General features: G+C 44.2%; 1 protein-coding gene across 8 annotated transcripts in view; it reads left to right on the forward strand.

Moving 5' to 3' along the window:
- The window catches only part of LOC110504760 (lysine-specific demethylase 6A), a 95,934-nt gene that overhangs the window by 56,925 nt on the left and 19,716 nt on the right, over positions 1–19,293 (forward strand). For all 8 annotated transcript variants that reach the window (XM_036975180.1, XM_036975182.1, XM_036975181.1 and 5 more), the window contains 11 exons: positions 1,165–1,287; positions 1,564–1,641; positions 3,560–3,667; positions 3,888–4,367; positions 5,139–6,064; positions 12,194–12,323; positions 13,443–13,548; positions 15,868–16,073; positions 16,333–16,379; positions 16,502–16,576; positions 16,880–17,028. In XM_036975180.1, coding sequence (XP_036831075.1) covers positions 1,165–1,287; positions 1,564–1,641; positions 3,560–3,667; positions 3,888–4,367; positions 5,139–6,064; positions 12,194–12,323; positions 13,443–13,548; positions 15,868–16,073; positions 16,333–16,379; positions 16,502–16,576; positions 16,880–17,028 — 2,428 coding nt within the window. The remainder of the gene's footprint in view (positions 1–1,164; positions 1,288–1,563; positions 1,642–3,559; positions 3,668–3,887; positions 4,368–5,138; positions 6,065–12,193; positions 12,324–13,442; positions 13,549–15,867; positions 16,074–16,332; positions 16,380–16,501; positions 16,577–16,879; positions 17,029–19,293) is intronic.

A 19,293-nucleotide genomic window follows, 5' to 3' on the forward strand; every position in this document is an offset into this window, starting at 1 on the left:
TCGTCTTCCTCCCCTCATTGGCACTGATCTGCAAATTCAGGACAGTTGAGTAGAGTGGATGCCCTGTAGCCTTATCTGCATTCACCTGACCATCTAGAAACGTTTTGTATCAGTGCAGACAAACCAAAGGAGTTGAGAGAATCCCCCTCACAAACACTAAGCTCACATACGGTACATTTACTAGGTGTAATTCTCTGTGTGGTTCATAATACAGTAGATTTACTAGGTGTAATTCTCTGTGTGGTTCATAATACAGTAGATTTACTAGGTGTAATTCATTATACAGCAGTACAGGTCATAAGTCAAGTCACTTTTCTCACCCCATCTCCTCACCCTGACGAGCTGTTGGACATGACATGTACAGAATGAATGTGAACTACTGATATGCTGTTTATCTGTTAGTGACTATGAATATTTAATTCATTGTCAACTTGAATGTCTTGTCTTTTTTTTTCCTTGGATGACTGTTTGAAATTAAAACTACCTTGGCACCAACGGTTTGATGGTAAACGGTGGTAACCCAGATATTTTTGTTCCTTATGTTCCATCGCATTCCTCTTGTCAAGACAAAAAGATTTCACACAGTTTGTTGGCTCTGAGATTCCTGATTAGAAGTATCACTTAGGTTGTTGTCAGGATTGTGGCATCTGCTCTGACCCCCCTCCTCTCTTCCCACCCCCCATAACCATCCCACTCCTCTCCTGCCTCCCCCTATACCCTCCTCTCCTTCCTGCCACCCTATCCCCCCCATTCCTCGCCTGCCTCCCCCCTATACCCTCCTCTCCTTCCTGCCACCCTATCGCCCCCCACTCCTCGCCTGCCTCCCCCCTATAACCCACCCACTCCTCGCCGGTCTCTCCTGCCCCCATACCCCTCATCTCCTGCCCCCTCTATAACCCTCCACTCCTGCCTTCCCCCTCCTCTCCTGCCTCCCCCCTATAACCTGCCTCTCCTGCCTTCCCCCTCCTCTCCTGCCTCCCCCCTATAACCTGCCTCTCCTGCCTTCCCCCTCCACTCCTGCCTCCCCCCTATAACCTTCCTCTCCTCTCCTGCTTTCCCCCTCCACTCCTGCCTCCCCACTCCTCTCCTGCCTCCCCACTCCTCTCCTGCCTCCCCCCTATAACCTGCCTCCCCCCTCCTCTCCTGACCCCTCCCCCCCTCCAGGCATGTAAGCCCCACCAGGGAGGTGAGGGAGGCCAGGTACAGACACAGGTCTCTCCCCATCCCAGCCACACTGACAGTCAGGCCAGCCCTGCCAAGAGGAAACGCACCACCAGCCCAGCTAAGGTAGGGCTCAGTCTTTTACCCACCCAACTGACCCTATTCATTAAGGCATTCATTCAAATGTGTTTCAACGGATAACTAAAGTGAGTGTTTCTTATTGGACATGTCCAGGTAGTCCTGCCCCTTTTTCAGTAAGTTTTCATCCATGTGGTGCCTTTACAATCCAGCTCTGGTACTAAAGCCTGGGAACTGTCCACTCCGTCACACAACTGGTGAACGACGCTGAATGAAACATATACACGGTATATTGACGAGCATCTCTCTTTTCTCTGAGCACAGAGTGGTGTCGACTTGTGGACAAACGACCCGGTACAACAGCAGATCCCCAGCTGGTACCTAACGCCACAGAGACTACAGGTGGGTATTTGTTAACCCCTATAGGTCTACGCCCATAAATTGCAATATCTACTAAGTTAACATATGGAATTGTTTTAAGATGATGATGAAGCCATTTGATTGTGACCCTGTAGGTATATATATATAATTTTTAATTTTTAATTTGTAATAATGACAATTACAACAATACTGAATGAACACTTATTTTAACTTAATATAATACATCAATAAAATCAATTTAGCCTCAAGTAAATAATGAAACATGTTCAATTTGCTTTAAATAATGCAAAAACAAAGTGTTGGAGAAGAAAGTATTTAGTCAGCCACCAATTGTGCAAGTTCTCCCACTTAAAAAGATGAGGCCTATAATTTTCAGCATAGGTACACTTCAACTATGACAGGCAAAATGAGAAGAAAAAATCCAGAAAATCACATTGTAGGATTTTTAATGAATTTATTTGCAAATGATGGTGGAAAATAAGTATTTGGTCAATAACAAAAGTTTATCTGTTATATACCCTTTGTTGGCAATGACAGAGGTCAAACGTTTTCTGTAAGTCTTCACAAGGTTTTCACACACTTGCTGGTATTTTGGCCCATTCCTCCATGTAGATCTCCTCTACACACACAGAGGGAGCTGCAGCTCAACGGCTTGTCTCTAGTATAAACACACAGGGGGAGCTGCAGCTCAACGGCATGTCTCTAGTATAAACACACAGGGGGAGCTGCAGCTCTACGGTAGGTCTCTAGTATAAACACACAGGGGGAGCTGCAGCTCTACGGTAGGTCTCTAGTATAAACACACAGGGGGAGCTGCAGCTCAACGGTAGGTCTCTAATATAAACACACAGGGGGAGCTCCAGCTCTACGGTAGGTCTCTAGTATAAACACACAGGGGGAGCTGCAGCTCAACGGTAGGTCTCTAGTATAAACACACAGGGGGAGCTGCAGCTCAACGGTAGGTCTCTAGTATAAACACACAGGGGGAGCTGCAGCTCAACAGTAGGTCTCTAATATAAACACACAGGGGGAGCTGCAGCTCAACGGCATGTCTCTAGTATAAACACACAGGGGGAGCTGCAGCTCTACGGTAGGTCTCTAGTATAAACACACAGGGGGAGCTGCAGCTCAACGGTAGGTCTCTAGTATAAACACACAGGGGGAGCTGCAGCTCAACGGTAGGTCTCTAATATAAACACACAGGGGGAGCTCCAGCTCTACGGTAGGTCTCTAGTATAAACACACAGGGGGAGCTGCAGCTCAACGGTAGGTCTCTAGTATAAACACACAGGGGGAGCTGCAGCTCAACAGTAGGTCTCTAGTATAAACACACAGGGGGAGCTGCAGCTCAACGGTAGGTCTCTAGTATAAACACACAGGGGGAGCTGCAGCTCAACGGTAGGTCTCTAATATAAACACACAGGGGGAGCTGCAGCTCTACGGTATGTCTCTAGTATAAACACACAGGGGGAGCTGCAGCTCAACGGTAGGTCTCTAGTATAAACACACAGGGGGAGCTGCAGCTCAACGGTAGGTCTCTAGTATAAACACACAGGGGGAGCTGCAGCTCAACGGTAGGTCTCTAGTATAAACACACAGGGGGAGCTGCAGCTCAACAGTATGTCTCTAGTGTAAACACACAGGGGGAGCTGCGGCTCAACGGTAGGCCTCTAATATAAACACACAGGGGGAGCTGCAGCTCAACAGTATGTCTCTAGTGTATACACACGGGGAGATTCAGGATTCAAAATGACGTCAGTGTTTGACGCTGTGGAGCATCAATCAGCTTTGCTGGGTTTTAATGCGAGTAATTTCAGATTCTATGGCACTTTTCCAAAGCAACTTGAGGACTGAATAATAAGAATAAAAGTCTTAAGCGAAACAGTTCAGAATGTAAATAGTTAAGGATGGTTCTAAATATCTTTCCCTCCACCTCTAGCTCCTGGATCAGCTCCGGACCAACCGGACCAGTCTCAAACCACCACAGGTACAGATGCTGGATCAGCTGGAAAACCAGTTCTCCCTCATGCAGCAGCATCAACAGCAGGTACATACACACACTCAAACAAACCTGTGGCTTTATGTATGAATAACTTAAGCCGTCGTTCCATTTCACTGTTTAAAGACATTTGGAGTGCTATATATAAGAAAAAGACGTGCTAGTATAGTTTAGTCTAGTACAGTTTAAAAAAAAAAAATAATAATTAAACATTTATTTCCAGTAACTATGCTTTTCTGTCTCCCATCTCTCCATTTTTATTTTCTAGGTGAAACAGCAGGCAGCAGGCCAGTTGTGGCCCACACTACCCAACGGCCCCTCGCTATCCCCAAACTCCCTCCCCTCACCTCACCCCCTCTCTCGGACTTCACCTGTCAGTCACATCACAGCCCACCCTCCCTGCACTCCTCAGCCAATGGCCAACGGACATTTATCTTTAAGTCACCTGGGACAGCTAGGTAATCAGGAGGCGGGGACCATGGGCAATAATCACACTCCCGGTTTACCGGGTGCAGGGACTTTACCGGGGGGTCTAACGGGAAGTGGCAGGAGTAACAGAAACGTGCCTTACCTGCAGCAGAACTGTCTACCTCACAACTGCACAGCCGCTAGTGATACCAGTACCCCTACCAGCAACAACACTAGTAGTACCAATACCCCCACCAGCAACACCACCAGTCACCGCAGTAACAGTACCAGTAATGCAGAGGAGGCCTGGAAGAGCCAGCAACAGACCAACTCCCCTGAGGTACATATTGATGGTACTGTCTCAGTTGAGCTGCTCATATTGTCTGTCTAATCTCCTTCGTTCTAGCTCTCTTTTGCTCAGACTTGGTCTCACTCACTCTTTCTTGTTTTGTCTCACTCTCTAATGTTCGTTGCTGTTTTGTCTCACTCTCTAATGTTCGTTGCTGTTTTGTCTCACTCTCTAATGTTTGTTGCTGTTTTGTCTCACTCTCTAATGTTTGTTGCTGTTTTGTCTCACTCTCTGTTTGTTGCTGTTTTGTCTCACTCTCTAATGTTTGTTGCTGTTATGTCTCACTCTCTAATGTTTGTTGCTGTTATGTCTCACTCTCTAATGTTTGTTGCTGTTATGTCTCACTCTCTAATGTTTGTTGCTGTTTTGTCTCACTCTCTAATGTTTGTTGCTGTTATGTCTCACTCTCTGTTTGTTGCTGTTATGTCTCACTCTCTAATGTTTGTTGCTGTTATGTCTCACTCTCTAATGTTTGTTGCTGTTATGTCTCACTCTCTAATGTTTGTTGCTGTTATGTCTCACTCTCTAATGTTTGTTGCTGTTATGTCTCACTCTCTAATGTTTGTTGCTGTTATGTCTCACTCTCTAATGTTTGTTGCTGTTATGTCTCACTCTCTAATGTTTGTTGCTGTTTTGTCTCACTCTCTAATGTTTGTTGCTGTTATGTCTCACTCTCTGTTTGTTGCTGTTATGTCTCACTCTCTAATGTTTGTTGCTGTTTTGTCTCACCCTCTGTTCGTTGCTGTTTTGTTTCTCCGTCAGGGGCTTCACAAAGGTCCAGGTTCATATTCGGCAGGTCCCAATGGAGAACACCCTTCCTCCCCCTCCCATCCCACCCAGGCAGCTGGCCCTGGTGCTCAAAGTCTAAATCAGGTTGGACATTCCACCGGGCCCTGCCCTGCCTCCTCTTCCTCCTCCTGTTCCTCCCTCTCCTCCTTCTCCTCTTCGCCACAGAGGGGCGGTGCCCCCAACTATCTCCCCTCCTCTCCCCTCCCCTCCACCACCACTACCTCAGAGGCCCAAACCAAAGAGACCACGCCTTTAGGAATCAGCAGCGGATTGGCTACCCCTGCAGGGACACTGCTCAGTCCCAGTCCCAGTCTCACCGCCCTTACACATGGATTGGCTAATCACATCCAGCAGGGGGCGGTGACCACCACGTACAGCTCGGGGAGCCAATCCCAGCCCGGCTCTCCTCCTCCGGGCGCGTTCAGTTCAGACGACCCTCAGCTCTCAGCCTTGCTCAGAGGAAAGGACAATAATAAGGATGATGATAACCACGATAGTAATAATAATCATCATCGTGGTGTTAATCAAGGAGCCACCACGGACGATAACATCAAGGTCAACAACATCCACCCGGGTGTCCACCATGGAGGTCCCAAACCCCTGTCGGAACACTCTGTGGCTTCCTCGGCCCTCTCAGCCATGTCCGTCACCACCCCCTCCCCCCACCGCTCCACTAACCCCCCCACAGCCACCAACCTCGCCAGCCTTAACAGCAGCACGTCCCACAGCGGAACCACCGGTACCACCACTACCCCACAGGTCAATGGTAAGGGGCTAGAGGACTCTCGCAGCCCAGTCAAGGTGGATCCCACTGAGCTGTCTCACAGAAGGCCAGCCCTGGCCTCATGGTCCTCAGTATCCATCTACCCAAGTTCAAACCAGGTGCTCAAAGCATGCAGGTAGGACATCATATCCTTCTGTCACATCACACTTCAATTGTAGCCAATTTGCGTTTTGATCGGAGTGTATGTATGGATGTGGTAAAGTCTGTGTGTTATGCAGTGTTTCATTGTAAATGTCATACTAACTAGAGTTCACTGTCTGAGTCACATGGAGCTGACTGGTGTGGCTGGCTGACTGGTGTGGCTGGCTGACTGGTGTGGCTGGCTGACTGGTGTGGCTGGCTGACTGGTGTGGCTGGCTGACTGGTGTGGCTGGCTGACTGGTGTGGCTGACTGACTGGTGTGGCTGACTGACTGACTAACTGACTGGTGTGGCTGGCTGACTGACTGACTGGTGTGGCTGGCTGACTGACTGACTGATGTGGCTGGCTGACTGGTGTGGCTGGCTGACTGGTGTGGCTGGCTGACTGGTGTAACTGGCTGACTGGTGTAACTGGCTGACTGGTGTGGCTGGCTGACTGACTGGTGTGGCTGGCTGACTGACTGGTGTGGCTGGCTGACTGACTGGTGTGGCTGGCTGACTGACTGGTGTGGCTGGCTGACTGACTGGTGTGGCTGGCTGACTGACTGGTGTGGCTGGCTGACTGACTGACTGGTGTGGCTGGCTGACTGACTGACTGGTGTGGCTGGCTGACTGACTGACTGGTGTGGCTGACTGATTGACTGGTGTGGCTGGCTGACTGACTGACTGACTGACTGGTGTGGCTGGCTGACTGACTGGTGTGGCTGGCTGGCTGACTGACTGGTGTGGCTGACTGACTGACTGGTGTGGCAGGCTGGCTGGCTGGCTGACTGACTGACTGACTGACTGACTGACTGACTGGTGTGGCTGGCTGGCTGACTGACTGGTGTGGCTGGCTGACTGACTGGTGTGGCTGGCTGACTGACTGGTGTGGCTGGCTGACTGACTGGTGTGGCTGACTGACTGACTGGTGTGGCTGACTGACTGACTGGTGGTTGGCTGAGTTGCTGATGACTTATTTATTTTGGTGAGAAAGACGACTGTCGTTTGAGTTGCCTCTTGAAGGTCTTTGTGCTGTAGCCAGCCAGCCTGTGCTTAAGGGCCTGTGACCCTTAGTTAGCCTTTAGTTGGTGGCAGGTAGCCTAGTGGTTAGAGCGTTGGACTTGTAACCCGAAAGGTTGCTGGATTGAATCCCCGAGCTGACAAGGTAAAAATCTGTCCTTCTGCCCCTGAACAAAGATTCAGAGGGGTTGGGTTGAATGCATTCAGTTGTACAACTGACTAGGTATCCCCCTTTCATTAGTTAGCCTTCTAGTTAACCCTTAGTTAGCCTTCTAGTTAACCCTTAGTTAGCCTTCTAGTTAACCCTTAGGTAGCCTTTTAGTTAACCCTTAGTTAGCCTTTTAGTTAACCCTTAGTTAGCCTTTTAGTTAAGCCTTTTAGTTAACCCTTAGTTAGCCTTTTAGTTAACCCTTAGTTAGCCTTTTAGTTAACCCTTAGTTAGCCTTTTAGTTAGCCCTTAGTTAGCCTTTTCGTTAACCCTTAGTTAGCCTTTTAGTTAACCCTTAGTTAGCCTTTTAGTTAAGCCTTTTAGTTAACCCTTAGTTAGCCTTTTAGTTAGCCCTTAGTTAGCCTTTTAGTTAACCCTTAGTTAGCCTTTTAGTTAACCCTTAGTTAGCCTTTTAGTTAACCCTTAGTTAGCCTTTTAGTTAACCCTTAGTTAGCCTTTTAGTTAGCCTTTTAGTTAAGCCTTTTAGTTAACCCTTAGTTAGCCTTTTAGTTAAGCCTTAACCCTTTAGTTAGCATTTTAGTTAGCCCTTAGTTAGCCTTTTAGTTAACCCTTAGTTAGCCTTTTAGTTAACCCTTTAGTTAACCCTTAGTTAGCCTTTTAGTTAACCCTTAGTTAGCCTTTTAGTTAGCCCTTAGTTTGTCTTTTAGTTAACCCTTTAGTTAGCCTTTTAGTTAACCCTTAGTTAGCCTTTTAGTTAACCCTTAGTTAGCCTTTTAGTTAGCATTTTAGTTAAGCCTTTTAGTTAACCCTTAGTTAGCCTTTTAGTTAACCCTTAGTTCGCCTTTTAGTTAACCCTTAGTTCGCCTTTTAGTTAACCCTTTAGTTAGCCTTCTAGTTAACCCTTAGTTAGCCTTTTAGTTAACCCTTAGTTAGCCTTTTAGTTAAGCCTTTTAGTTAACCCTTAGTTAGCCTTCTAGTTAACCCTTAGTTAGCCTTTTAGTTAACCCTTAGTTAGCCTTTTAGTTAAGCCTTTTAGTTAACCCTTAGTTAGCCTTCTAGTTAACCCTTAGTTAGCCTTTTAGTTAGCCCTTAGTTCGCCTTTTAGTTAACCCTTTAGTTAACCCTTTAGTTAGCCTTTTAGTTAACCCTTAGTTAGCCTTTTAGATAGCCCTTAGTTAGCCTTTTATTTAACCCTTAGTTAGCATTTTAGATAGCCCTTAGTTAGCCCTTTAGTTAACCCTTTAGTTAGCATTTTAGTTAACCCTTAGTTACCCTTTTAGTTAGCCTTTTAGTTAAGCCTTTTAGTTAACCCTTAGTTAGCTTTTTAGTTAACCCTTAGTTCGCCTTTTAGTTAACCCTTTAGTTAGCCTTCTAGTTAACCCTTAGTTAGCCTTTTAGTTAACCCTTAGTTAGCCTTTTAGTTAACCCTTAGTTAGCCTTTTAGTTAACCCTTTTAGTTAACCCTTAGTTAGCCTTTTAGTTAACCCTTAGTTAGCCTTCTAGTTAACCCTTAGTTAGCCTTTTAGTTAACCCTTAGTTAGCCTTTTAGTTAAGCCTTAACCCTTTAGTTAGCCTTTTAGTTAGCCCTTAGTTCGCCTTTTAGTTAACCCTTTAGTTAACCCTTTAGTTAGCCTTTTAGTTAACCCTTTAGTTAGCCTTTTAGTTAAGCCTTTTAGTTAACCCTTTAGTTAACCTTTTAGTTAAGCCTTAACCCTTTAGTTAGCCTTTTAGTTAAGCCTGTTAGTTAACCCTTTAGTTAACCTTTTAGTTAAGCCTTAACCCTTTAGTTAGCCTTTTAGTTAAGCCTTAACCCTTTAGTTAGCATTTTAGTTAAGCCTTAACCCTTTAGTTAGCCCTTAGTTCGCCTTTTAGTTAACCCTTTAGTTAGCCTTTTAGTTTACCCTTTAGTTAGCCTTTTAGATAGCCCTTAGTTCGCCTTTTAGTTAACCCTTTAGTTAGCCTTTTAGTTAACCCTTAGTTAGCCTTTTAGTTAACCCTTAGTTAGCCTTTTAGTTAGCCTTTTAGTTAGCCTTTTAGTTAAGCCTTAGTTAGCATTTTAGTTAACCCTTAGTTCGCCTTTTAGTTAACCCTTTAGTTAGCCTTCTAGTTAACCCTTAGTTAGCCTTTTAGTTAACCCTTAGTTAGCCTTTTAGTTAACCCTTAGTTAGCCTTTTAGTTAACCCTTAGTTAGCCTTTCAGTTAAGCCTTTTAGTTAACCCTTAGTTAACCTTTTAGTTAACCCTTAGTTAACCTTTTAGTTAACCCTTAGTTAACCTTTTAGTTAACCCTTAGTTAGCATTCTAGTTAACCCTTAGTTAGCCTTTTAGTTAGCCCTTAGTTCGCCTTTTAGTTAACCCTTTAGTTAACCCTTTAGTTAGCCTTTTAGTTAACCCTTTAGTTAGCCTTTTAGTTAACCCTTTAGTTAACCTTTCAGTTAAGCCTTTTAGTTAACCCTTTAGTTAACATTTTAGTTAAGCTTTAACCCTTTAGTTAGCCTTTTAGTTAAGCCTTAACCCTTTAGTTAGCATTTTAGTTAAGCCTTAACCCTTTAGTTAGCCTTTTAGTTAGCCCTTAGTTCGCCTTTTAGTTAACCCTTTAGTTAGCCTTTTAGTTAACCCTTAGTTAGCCTTTTAGTTAACCCTTAGTTAGCCTTTTAGTTAACCCTTAGTTAGCCTTTTAGTTAACCCTTAGTTAGCCTTTTAGTTAACCCTTAGTTAGCCTTTTAGTTAAGCCTTAACCCTTTAGTTAGCCTTTTAGTTAGCCCTTAGTTAGCCTTTTAGTTAACCCTTAGTTAGCCTTTTAGTTAACCCTTAGTTAGCCTTTTAGTTAACCCTTAGTTAGCCTTTTAGTTAACCCGTTAGTTAGCCTTTTAGTTAAGCCTTAACCCTTTAGTTAGCCTTTTAGTTAGCCTTTTAGTTAAGCCTTTTAGTTAACCCTTAGTTAGCCTTTTAGTTAACCCTTAGTTAGCCTTTTAGTTAAGCCTTTTAGTTAACCCTTAGTTAGCCTTTTAGTTAACCCTTAGTTAGCCTTCTAGTTAACCCTTAGTTAGCCTTTTAGTTAACCCTTAGTTAGCCGTTTAGTTAAGCCTTAACCGTTTAGTTAGCCTTTTAGTTAAGCCTTAACCGTTTAGTTAGCCTTTTAGTTAAGCCTTAACCCTTTAGTTAGCCTTTTAGTTAACCCTTTAGTTAACCTTTTAGTTAAGCCTTAACCCTTTAGTTAGCCTTTTAGTTAAGCCTTAACCCTTTAGTTAGCCTTTTAGTTAGCCCTTAGTTCGCCTTTTAGTTAACCCTTTAGTTAGCCTTTTAGTTAACCCTTAGTTAGCCTTTTAGTTAACCCTTTAGTTAGCCTTTTAGTTAACCCTTAGTTAGCATTTTAGTTAACCCTTAGTTAGCCTTTTAGTTAAGCCTTAACCCTTTAGTTAGCCTTTTAGTTAGCCCTTAGTTAGCCTTTTAGTTAACCCTTAGTTAACCCTTTAGTTAACCCTTTAGTTAGCCTTTTAGTTAACCCTTAGTTAGCCTTTTAGTTAACCCTTTAGTTAGCCTTTTAGTTAACCCTTAACCCTTTAGTTAGCCTTTTAGTTAGCCTTTTAGTTAGCCTTTTAGTTAGCCTTTTAGTTAAGCCTTTTAGTTAACCCTTAGTTAGCCTTTTAGTTAAGCCTTAACCCTTTAGTTAGCCTTTTAGTGAGCCTTTTAGTTAGCCTTTTAGTTAACCCTTAGTTAGCCTTTTAGTTAACCTTTAGTTAGCCTTTTAGTTAACCCTTTTAGTTAGCCTTTTAATTAGCCCTTAGTTAACCCTTAGTTAACCTTTTAGTTAAGCCTTTTAGTTAGCCTTTTAGTTAGCCTTTTAGTTAGCCTTTTAGTTAGCCTTTTAGTTAGCCTTTTAGTTAGCCTTTTAGTTAAGCCTTTTAGTTAAGCCATTTAGGTAACCTTACCTGTTGCGTTCCGCTCTGGGTTACCAAATAGTTGTATCAGTTTTGTGCTCATTAGGGGACGGCAGGTAGCCTAGTGGTTAGAGTGTTGGACTAGTAACTGAAAGGTTGCTAGATCGAATCCCTGAGCTGACAAGGCAGTTAACCCACTGTCATTGTAAATAAGAATTTGTTCTTAACTGACTTGCCTAGTTAAATACAATCAATAAAAAGTGTAGATCTGAAGGACCTGGACATGATGAACATGGCAGATCTCCACTAGCTTTCCTCTCTGATAGGCTAGGGGGATGTCCTCGGGTGGACACCAGTGACTAGGCTGGGCCCTAGGGGATGTTTCTGGATGGATTTGTTTTTAGCACATCTGTTTAGTGTCTACAGGAAGTGGCCAGGAACTGACAGGGCTGTAGAGTTCCTGAGCAGTAAGCCCTGTGTGTACACAACCTAAGCCATAGCTGTTATTCTACTGTACATCTACAGCTCTGTATATGACTGGAGCTTTGGTTAACTGCTTCTCTAGGCTTCTTTCTCTTACTGAAGCACTTCAATAGGCTGTTTACACAAGATTATAATCTTTTTTTTCCCCCCACTATTTGGTCTTTAGACCAAATTTTCACATCAGATTTATTTTTTCCCCAAAGCACAGGGGGAGCTTTTTCCCCAAAGCTGATCTGATTTGTCAAAAGTCAAATAAAAACTGTTTATCTGAATTGGACTGCCTGTGTAAACATAGCCATAGTACCAGTTCATCTGGAATCTGTTTTAACGGTGATCTGTTTTAAGTGTTTTCCGCTCCACAATGCATGTCTAGACTCCAGATTCATCGTGTTGGTTTGTGCTGCTGCTCTTAGCTGAAAAGTGATCTGTGCTGTCTCACCTAGCCAATTAAAGAGGAGAGATACAACAAAAAGCATTGTTATTGGAACAGTTTAAAAATACTGTTTCTGAGACCTGGTGTTTTCTCTATATCACCCCCCCCCCCCCCTCCCCCCCCCCCCGTGTCTTTAGGAACCTGGGGAAGAATGGCCTGTCCAGCAGCAGTATCCTCCTTGATCAGTGTCCTCCGCCCAGGCCCCCCCTGCCCCCCTCACCCTCGCTGCCGAAGGACAAACTCAACCCCTCCACACCCAGTATCTACGTGAGTATATAGCTGTGAGGGATTTTTACTCATGTCTGTATGTTGGGACTAGGGTTTCCGTTAGCCTGTAACAGTCGGCTTTTGGACTATTTTTATTTTTAGAAAAGCAGATGAATGAAATCGGCGCTGGCCAATTGTCCGGGAGTAGAAGAAAAGATCCCACTGTGAAATGAGGCTTTTTAGCCTCTTGAATTTACATAATTTAGTGGAATTAAATTGGCGTGTGTAGGCTACAGTATATTCATTATATATCTTATTTATCACACGCATACAACATACAGATACAGAGGAGCAGTAAATCTGTCAGACAGCGTGAGAGCTGCTGCTGCAGCATCTCAAACAACCATCAGAAGGCAGGTTTCATCAGCGTCAGAGCTGCTGCTGCAGCATCTCAAACAACCATCAGAAGGCAGGTTTCATCAGCGTGTCACCCGCCACTTTGCAATGAGCTGACGGCAGCAGGCTGTGCCTACTTAAGTGTTTGAAACCTGAACATTTTAAAAGATATGAGGCGTGTCTTCAAAGTAGCCTATTAGATCTCCTCTCTTCCTACATTTCTAACCGTTTGTGTGACAGGCGCCCTTTTGACACTGTGGTTTCCTGCCATTTGCATTCTGGAACAAACATTCACCTGTAGCCTACTACTGTCTTGTGCGCATTGCTGCGCTTGTAATGTGAATAAATAATAGCTTATTAATATTTTAAGATAAACGTTCTGATCTGTTGCGTCAGACTCATTACTTTTTGAAGTTGCATCCTCGACCTGCATGTTCTGTTAATATGAATTACCATATTCTAAGTGTGATGTCACTCTGAGCGCTGTGGGTGGACGCCCTAATAATGGGGGGGCTGGTGGTTAGAGGTAAGAGCGTTTGGCCAGTAACTGAACGGTTGCTGGTTCGAATGCCCGGGCTGACGAGGCTCTGTCGACGTGCCCTTGAGCAATGCACTTAACCCTAATTGCTCCTGTATGTTGCTCTGGATAAGAGCATCTGCTAAATGACTTAAATGTAAATAATTTGGTAGTCAGTTGGTTACAGTTTGGTAGTGTGGTTTGGCTATACTCGACATTAGAGTGTGTGTGGTCTCTGATCTGTCTGTTTCTCCCATGGTGTGTAGCTGGAGAATAAGAGAGATGCCTTCTTCCCTCCGCTTCATCAGTTCTGCACCAACCCCTGCAACCCTGTCACTGTCATCAGAGGGCTGGCCGGGGCGCTCAAACTGGGTGAGTTACACACACGGCTGGCAGTCATATACCGCCATTACACACAGTACTGCTGCTGGTGGCATTCCAGTCCAGCAGAATAAATACAAGTCAACTGTCTAGTCCTTCTGTCTCATTTTTGTTTAACGTAGTGTGTGTGTGTGTGTGTGTGTGTGTGTGTGTGTGTGTGTGTGTGTGTGTGTGTGTGTGTGTGTGTGTTTGCATTCATTCACTAGCTTGGGGGGTGTGTGTATGTGTGTCTGTTGAACAACTTTACATGTTTGAGAACAGCACCACCTGCCGGCAGAGAGTGTCATTACATTCAATGTAGCATGTGGAGTAAAGTATTTGCTGCATAAAAAATATATTGGCTCCCTCACTCCATCAGTTCTCTACTGTTGCCTGCCACATCAACACACACTGGATAGGTGCAGTGTAATGTGTTGTTTTACAGGGTCAGTCATAGTAGTATGATAGGTGTTGTTTTACAGGGTCAGTCATAGTAGTATGATAGGTGTTGTTTTACAGGGTCAGTCATAGTAGTATGATAGGTGTTGTTTTACAGGGTCAGTCATAGTAGTATGATAGGTGTTGTTTTACAGGGTCAGTCATAGTAGTATGATAGGTGTTGTTTTACAGGGTCAGTCATAGTAGTATGATAGGTGTTGTTTTATAGGGTCAGTCATAGTAGTATGATAGGTGTTGTTTTATAGGGTCAGTCATAGTAGTATGATAGGTGTTGTTTTACAGGGTCAGACATAGTAGTATGATAGGTGTTGTTTTACAGGGTCAGACATAGTAGTATGATAGGTGTTGTTTTACAGGGTCAGTCATAGTAGTATGATAGGTGTTGTTTTACAGGGTCAGTCATAGTAGTATGATAGGTGTTGTTTTATAGGGTCAGTCATAGTAGTATGATAGGTGTTGTTTTATAGGGTCAGTCATAGTAGTATGATAGGTGTTGTTTTACAGGGTCAGACATAGTAGTATGATAGGTGTTGTTTTACAGGGTCAGACATAGTAGTATGATAGGTGTTGTTTTACAGGGTCAGTCATAGTAGTATGATAGGTGTTGTTTTACAGGGTCAGTCATAGTAGTATGATAGGTGTTGTTTTATAGGGTCAGTCATAGTAGTATGATAGGTGTTGTTTTATAGGGTCAGTCATAGTAGTATGATAGGTGTTGTTTTACAGGGTCAGTCATAGTAGTATGATAGGTGTTGTTTTACAGGGTCAGTCATAGTAGTATGATAGGTGTTGTTTTATAGGGTCAGTCATAGTAGTATGATAGGTGTTGTTTTATAGGGTCAGTCATAGTAGTATGATAGGTGTTGTTTTACAGGGTCAGACATAGTAGTATGATAGGTGTTGTTGTACAGGGTCAGACATAGTAGTATGATAGGTGTTGTTTTACAGGGTCAGTCATAGTAGTATGATAGGTGTTGTTTTATAGGGTCAGTCATAGTAGTATGATAGGTGTTGTTTTATAGGGTCAGTCATAGTAGTATGATAGGTGTTGTTTTACAGGGTCAGTCATAGTAGTATGATATGTGTTGTTTTACAGGGTCAGTCATAGTAGTATGATAGGTGTTGTTTTACAGGGTCAGTCATAGTATGATAGGTGTTGTTTTACAGGGTCAGTCATAGTAGTATGATAGGTGTTGTTTTACAGGGTCAGTCATAGTAGTATGATAGGTGTTGTTTTACAGGGTCAGTCATAGTAGTACGGTGCCCCTAGTGCACCTGCTTGAAACTCACTCAAAATATCTGGATGGATAAATAGTTTGTATTTCATTAAGCTAGAGTGCTTCTGAACTCTTTGTTTTACTGCACTGGGAAATACTTTTCAGCCAGAGAAGGGTGGAGGGAGAGAGATGCAAGTTGTGAGTTTACTAAACATCACCTTTCTCTAATATCTCTCCACTTTTCCTCATTTCCCATCCCTTTCTCTGTCTCCCACTTCTTTCCTCTCCCTCGCTGTTTTCCATCCCTCCACCCTTCTCTCTCTGTCTCTCTCTCCCTCCACACGTCTCTCTCTCCCTCCACCCTTCTCTCGCTCTCTGTCTCTCTCTGTCTCCACCCTTCTCTCGCTCTCTGTCTCTCTCTCCCTCCACCCTTCTCTCGCTCTCTGTCTCTCTCTCCTTCCACCCTTCTCTCGCTCTGTCTCTCTCTCCCTCCACCCTTCTCTCTCTGTCTCTCTCTCCCTCCACCCGTCTCTCTCGCTCTGTCTCTCTCTCCCTCCACCCGTCTCTCTCTGTCTCTCTCTCCCTCCACCCGTCTCTCTCTCCCTCTTTCTCTCTCTCCCTCCACCCTTCTCCCCCACCCTGTCCACTCTGTCAGACCTGGGTCTGTTCTCTACTAAGACCCTGGTGGAGGCTAACCCAGACCACCTGGTGGAGGTGCGGACTCAGCTGTCTCAGCCCACCGATGAGAACTGGGACCTGAGCGGCACCAGGAAGATGTGGCGCTGCCAGAGCAGCCAGTCACACACCACCATCGCCAAGTACGCCCAATACCAGGCGTCGTCCTTCCAGGATTCACTACGGGTTAGTAGAGGGAGCGGCTGAAGGATACAGGCACACAGACAGACCGACACAGAGAACCATCACTATTGCAAATGCTCTCAATACAAGGCCTTGTTGATTAGAGACTCAAGGAGTTTTGATCTGGGTCCTGTTCTCTGAAAGGCCGTGTGCTCACTGTGCTGAGAACCAACCCCTGTCAGACACTGAATATTCACATGTTCTCTCCTCACTCTGTCACTTAAACTAGACAACGTAAATCTATATTGAATGTATTTCCCAGGAGGAGAAGAAGATGGAGCTGGAAGCAGAGGCAGCCAGCGCAGAGAGGTAAGATGCCCTCTGTCTGTCTCTGTCCCTCCCTCCCTCCCTGGCCGTCTGTCTCTCTCTCTCTCGGTCTGTGTGTCATATCGCTCTGCTCTGTCTAAACTACATCTCCCATGATCCTGCAGTGTGGCGTGCCGGAAGAAAGGGCCCTTCAAACACATCAAGTTTGGCACCAACATCGACCTGTCTGACGATAGGAAGTAAGTGTTCCACACAACTCTCACTGACAACATTATGTAGTTCTGTTAACGAGAGACTTTAGTTTGACCTTTTCATGTAAACCAGATTATATCATATGGTCCAAAAACAGACTGGTTAGGGTCTACAGGTGGAGCTGTCTCCAGACCGTTTGGTTGTAGAAAAAGACACGAGGTATGGCTTAGGGAGAAGGGCTGGTTTTGGATTAGGCATTGTTATCATGATGAGGATCTCTGAGGTTGGGTGCGGTGTGTGTCTGTGCAGTAGAGTTTAGTGCTGACCCTTGCCCTCTGACCTCATCCAAGGTGGAAACTGCATCTGCAGGAGCTCAGTAAGCTGCCAGCCTTTGCCAGGGTGGTGTCTGCTGGAAACCTGCTCAGCCACGTAGGACACACCATCCTGGGCATGAACACTGTCCAGCTTTACATGAAGGTCCCTGGGAGCAGGACGCCAGGTACACACAGACACAGATGCACTCATACACACTGTACACACACACTGTACACACACACACACACACCTAAATGCAACACAAACACCAGACCTGGGTTCAGATACTATTTCAAATATCTACGTTACTTTCACATTTCCAAGTAAATATTGAAATGTTTTTTGTTTTTTTAAGACGAGGAGTTGAATATTGGAATGTATTTAGAAATACTCAAATCCACTGACTCAAATTAAGTCCCATGATACCCCAGGTATTTGAGCATTGGGCCAGTAACCGAAAGGTCGCTGGTTTGAATACCTGAGCCGAAAAGGTGAAAAACCTGTCAACGTGCACTTGAGCAAGGCACTTAACCCTAATTTGCTCTAGGGACGCCATACTACTATGGCTGACCCTGTAAAACAACACCTATCATACTACTATGGCTGACCCTGTAAAACAACACCTATCATACTACTATGACTGACCCTGTAAAACAGCACATTACACTGTACCTATCATACTACTATGACTGACCCTGTAAAACAACACCTATCATACTACTATGACTGACCCTGTAAAACAACACCTATCATACTAGTATGACTGACCCTGTAAAACAACACCTATCATACTACTATGGCTGACCCTGTAAAACAACACCTATCATACTACTATGGCTGACCCTGTAAAACAACACCTATCATACTACTATGACTGACCCTGTAAAACAGCACATTACACTGTACCTATCATACTACTATGACTGACCCTGTAAAACAACACCTATCATACTACTATGACTGACCCTGTAAAACAACACCTATCATACTACTATGGCTGACCCTGTAAAACAACACCTATCATACTACTATGACTGACCCTATAAAACAACACCTATCACACTACTATGTCTGACCCTGTAAAACAACACCTATCATACTACTATGGCTGACCCTGTAAAACAACACCTATCATACTACTATGACTGACCCTGTAAAACAACACATTACACTGTACCTATCATACTACTATGGCTGACCCTGTAAAACAACACCTATCATACTACTATGACTGACCCTGTAAAACAACACCTATCATACTACTATGACTGACCCTGTAAAACAACACATTACACTGCACCTATCATACTACTATGACTGACCCTGTAAAACAGCACATTACACTGTACCTATCATACTACTATGACTGACCCTGTAAAACAACACCTATCATACTACTATGACTGACCCAGTAAAACAACACCTATCATACTACTATGGCTGACCCTGTAAAACAACACCTATCATACTACTATGACTGACCCTGTAAAACAACACATTACACTGCACCTATCATACTACTATGACTGACCCTGTAAAACAACACATTACACTGCACCTATCATACTACTATGACTGACCCTGTAAAACAGCACATTACACTGTACCTATCATACTACTATGACTGACCCTGTAAAACAACACCTATCACACTACTATGTCTGACCCTGTAAAACAACACATTACACTGCACCTATCATACTACTATGACTGACCCTGTAAAACAGCACATTACACTGTACCTATCATACTACTATGACTGACCCTGTAAAACAACACATTACACTGCATCTATCATACTACTATGACTGACCCTGTAAAACAACACCTATCACACTACTATGTCTGACCCTGTAAAACAACACATTACACTGTACCTATCATACTACTATGGCTGACCCTGTAAAACAACACCTATCATACTACTATGACTGACCCTGTAAAACAACACCTATCACACTACTATGACTGACCCTGTAAAACACATATGTCAGAGTCAAGGCCCGCGGGCCACATCCGGCCCGCAAGAAGGTTTTTTACGGCCCCTGGGATGATCTTGATTTATTATTAGAACCGGCCCGCAGCAAGCCGGCAGCCCGCAGATCTTTTACACGCACCAATACTACATTTCCCACAATGCAAAGGTGACGCACCGAGCAGTAGGCTGCTTCATTTCAATATTTATTGGCACAGCAGTCGTCAGCATCACAGTAAAATTAACTTTCAGATACCCATCAAAAATGGCAAAACGGAAGGTGGATACTGAGAACCGGGGGTTTCAAACAAGGTGGGAGTCGGAGTATATGTTCACGAAGGTAGCTGGAAAACCTGTGTGTCTTCTGTGTGGAGAAAGTGTGGCGGTACTGAAAGAGTATAATCTGAGACGACATTATGAAACGAAACACGCGGACAAAAACAAGAATATGGACATGGAACAAAGGCTACAAAA

The sequence above is a fragment of the Oncorhynchus mykiss genome, chromosome 3, assembly GCF_013265735.2.
Source record: "Oncorhynchus mykiss isolate Arlee chromosome 3, USDA_OmykA_1.1, whole genome shotgun sequence".
NCBI classification, from domain to species: domain Eukaryota; kingdom Metazoa; phylum Chordata; class Actinopteri; order Salmoniformes; family Salmonidae; genus Oncorhynchus; species Oncorhynchus mykiss.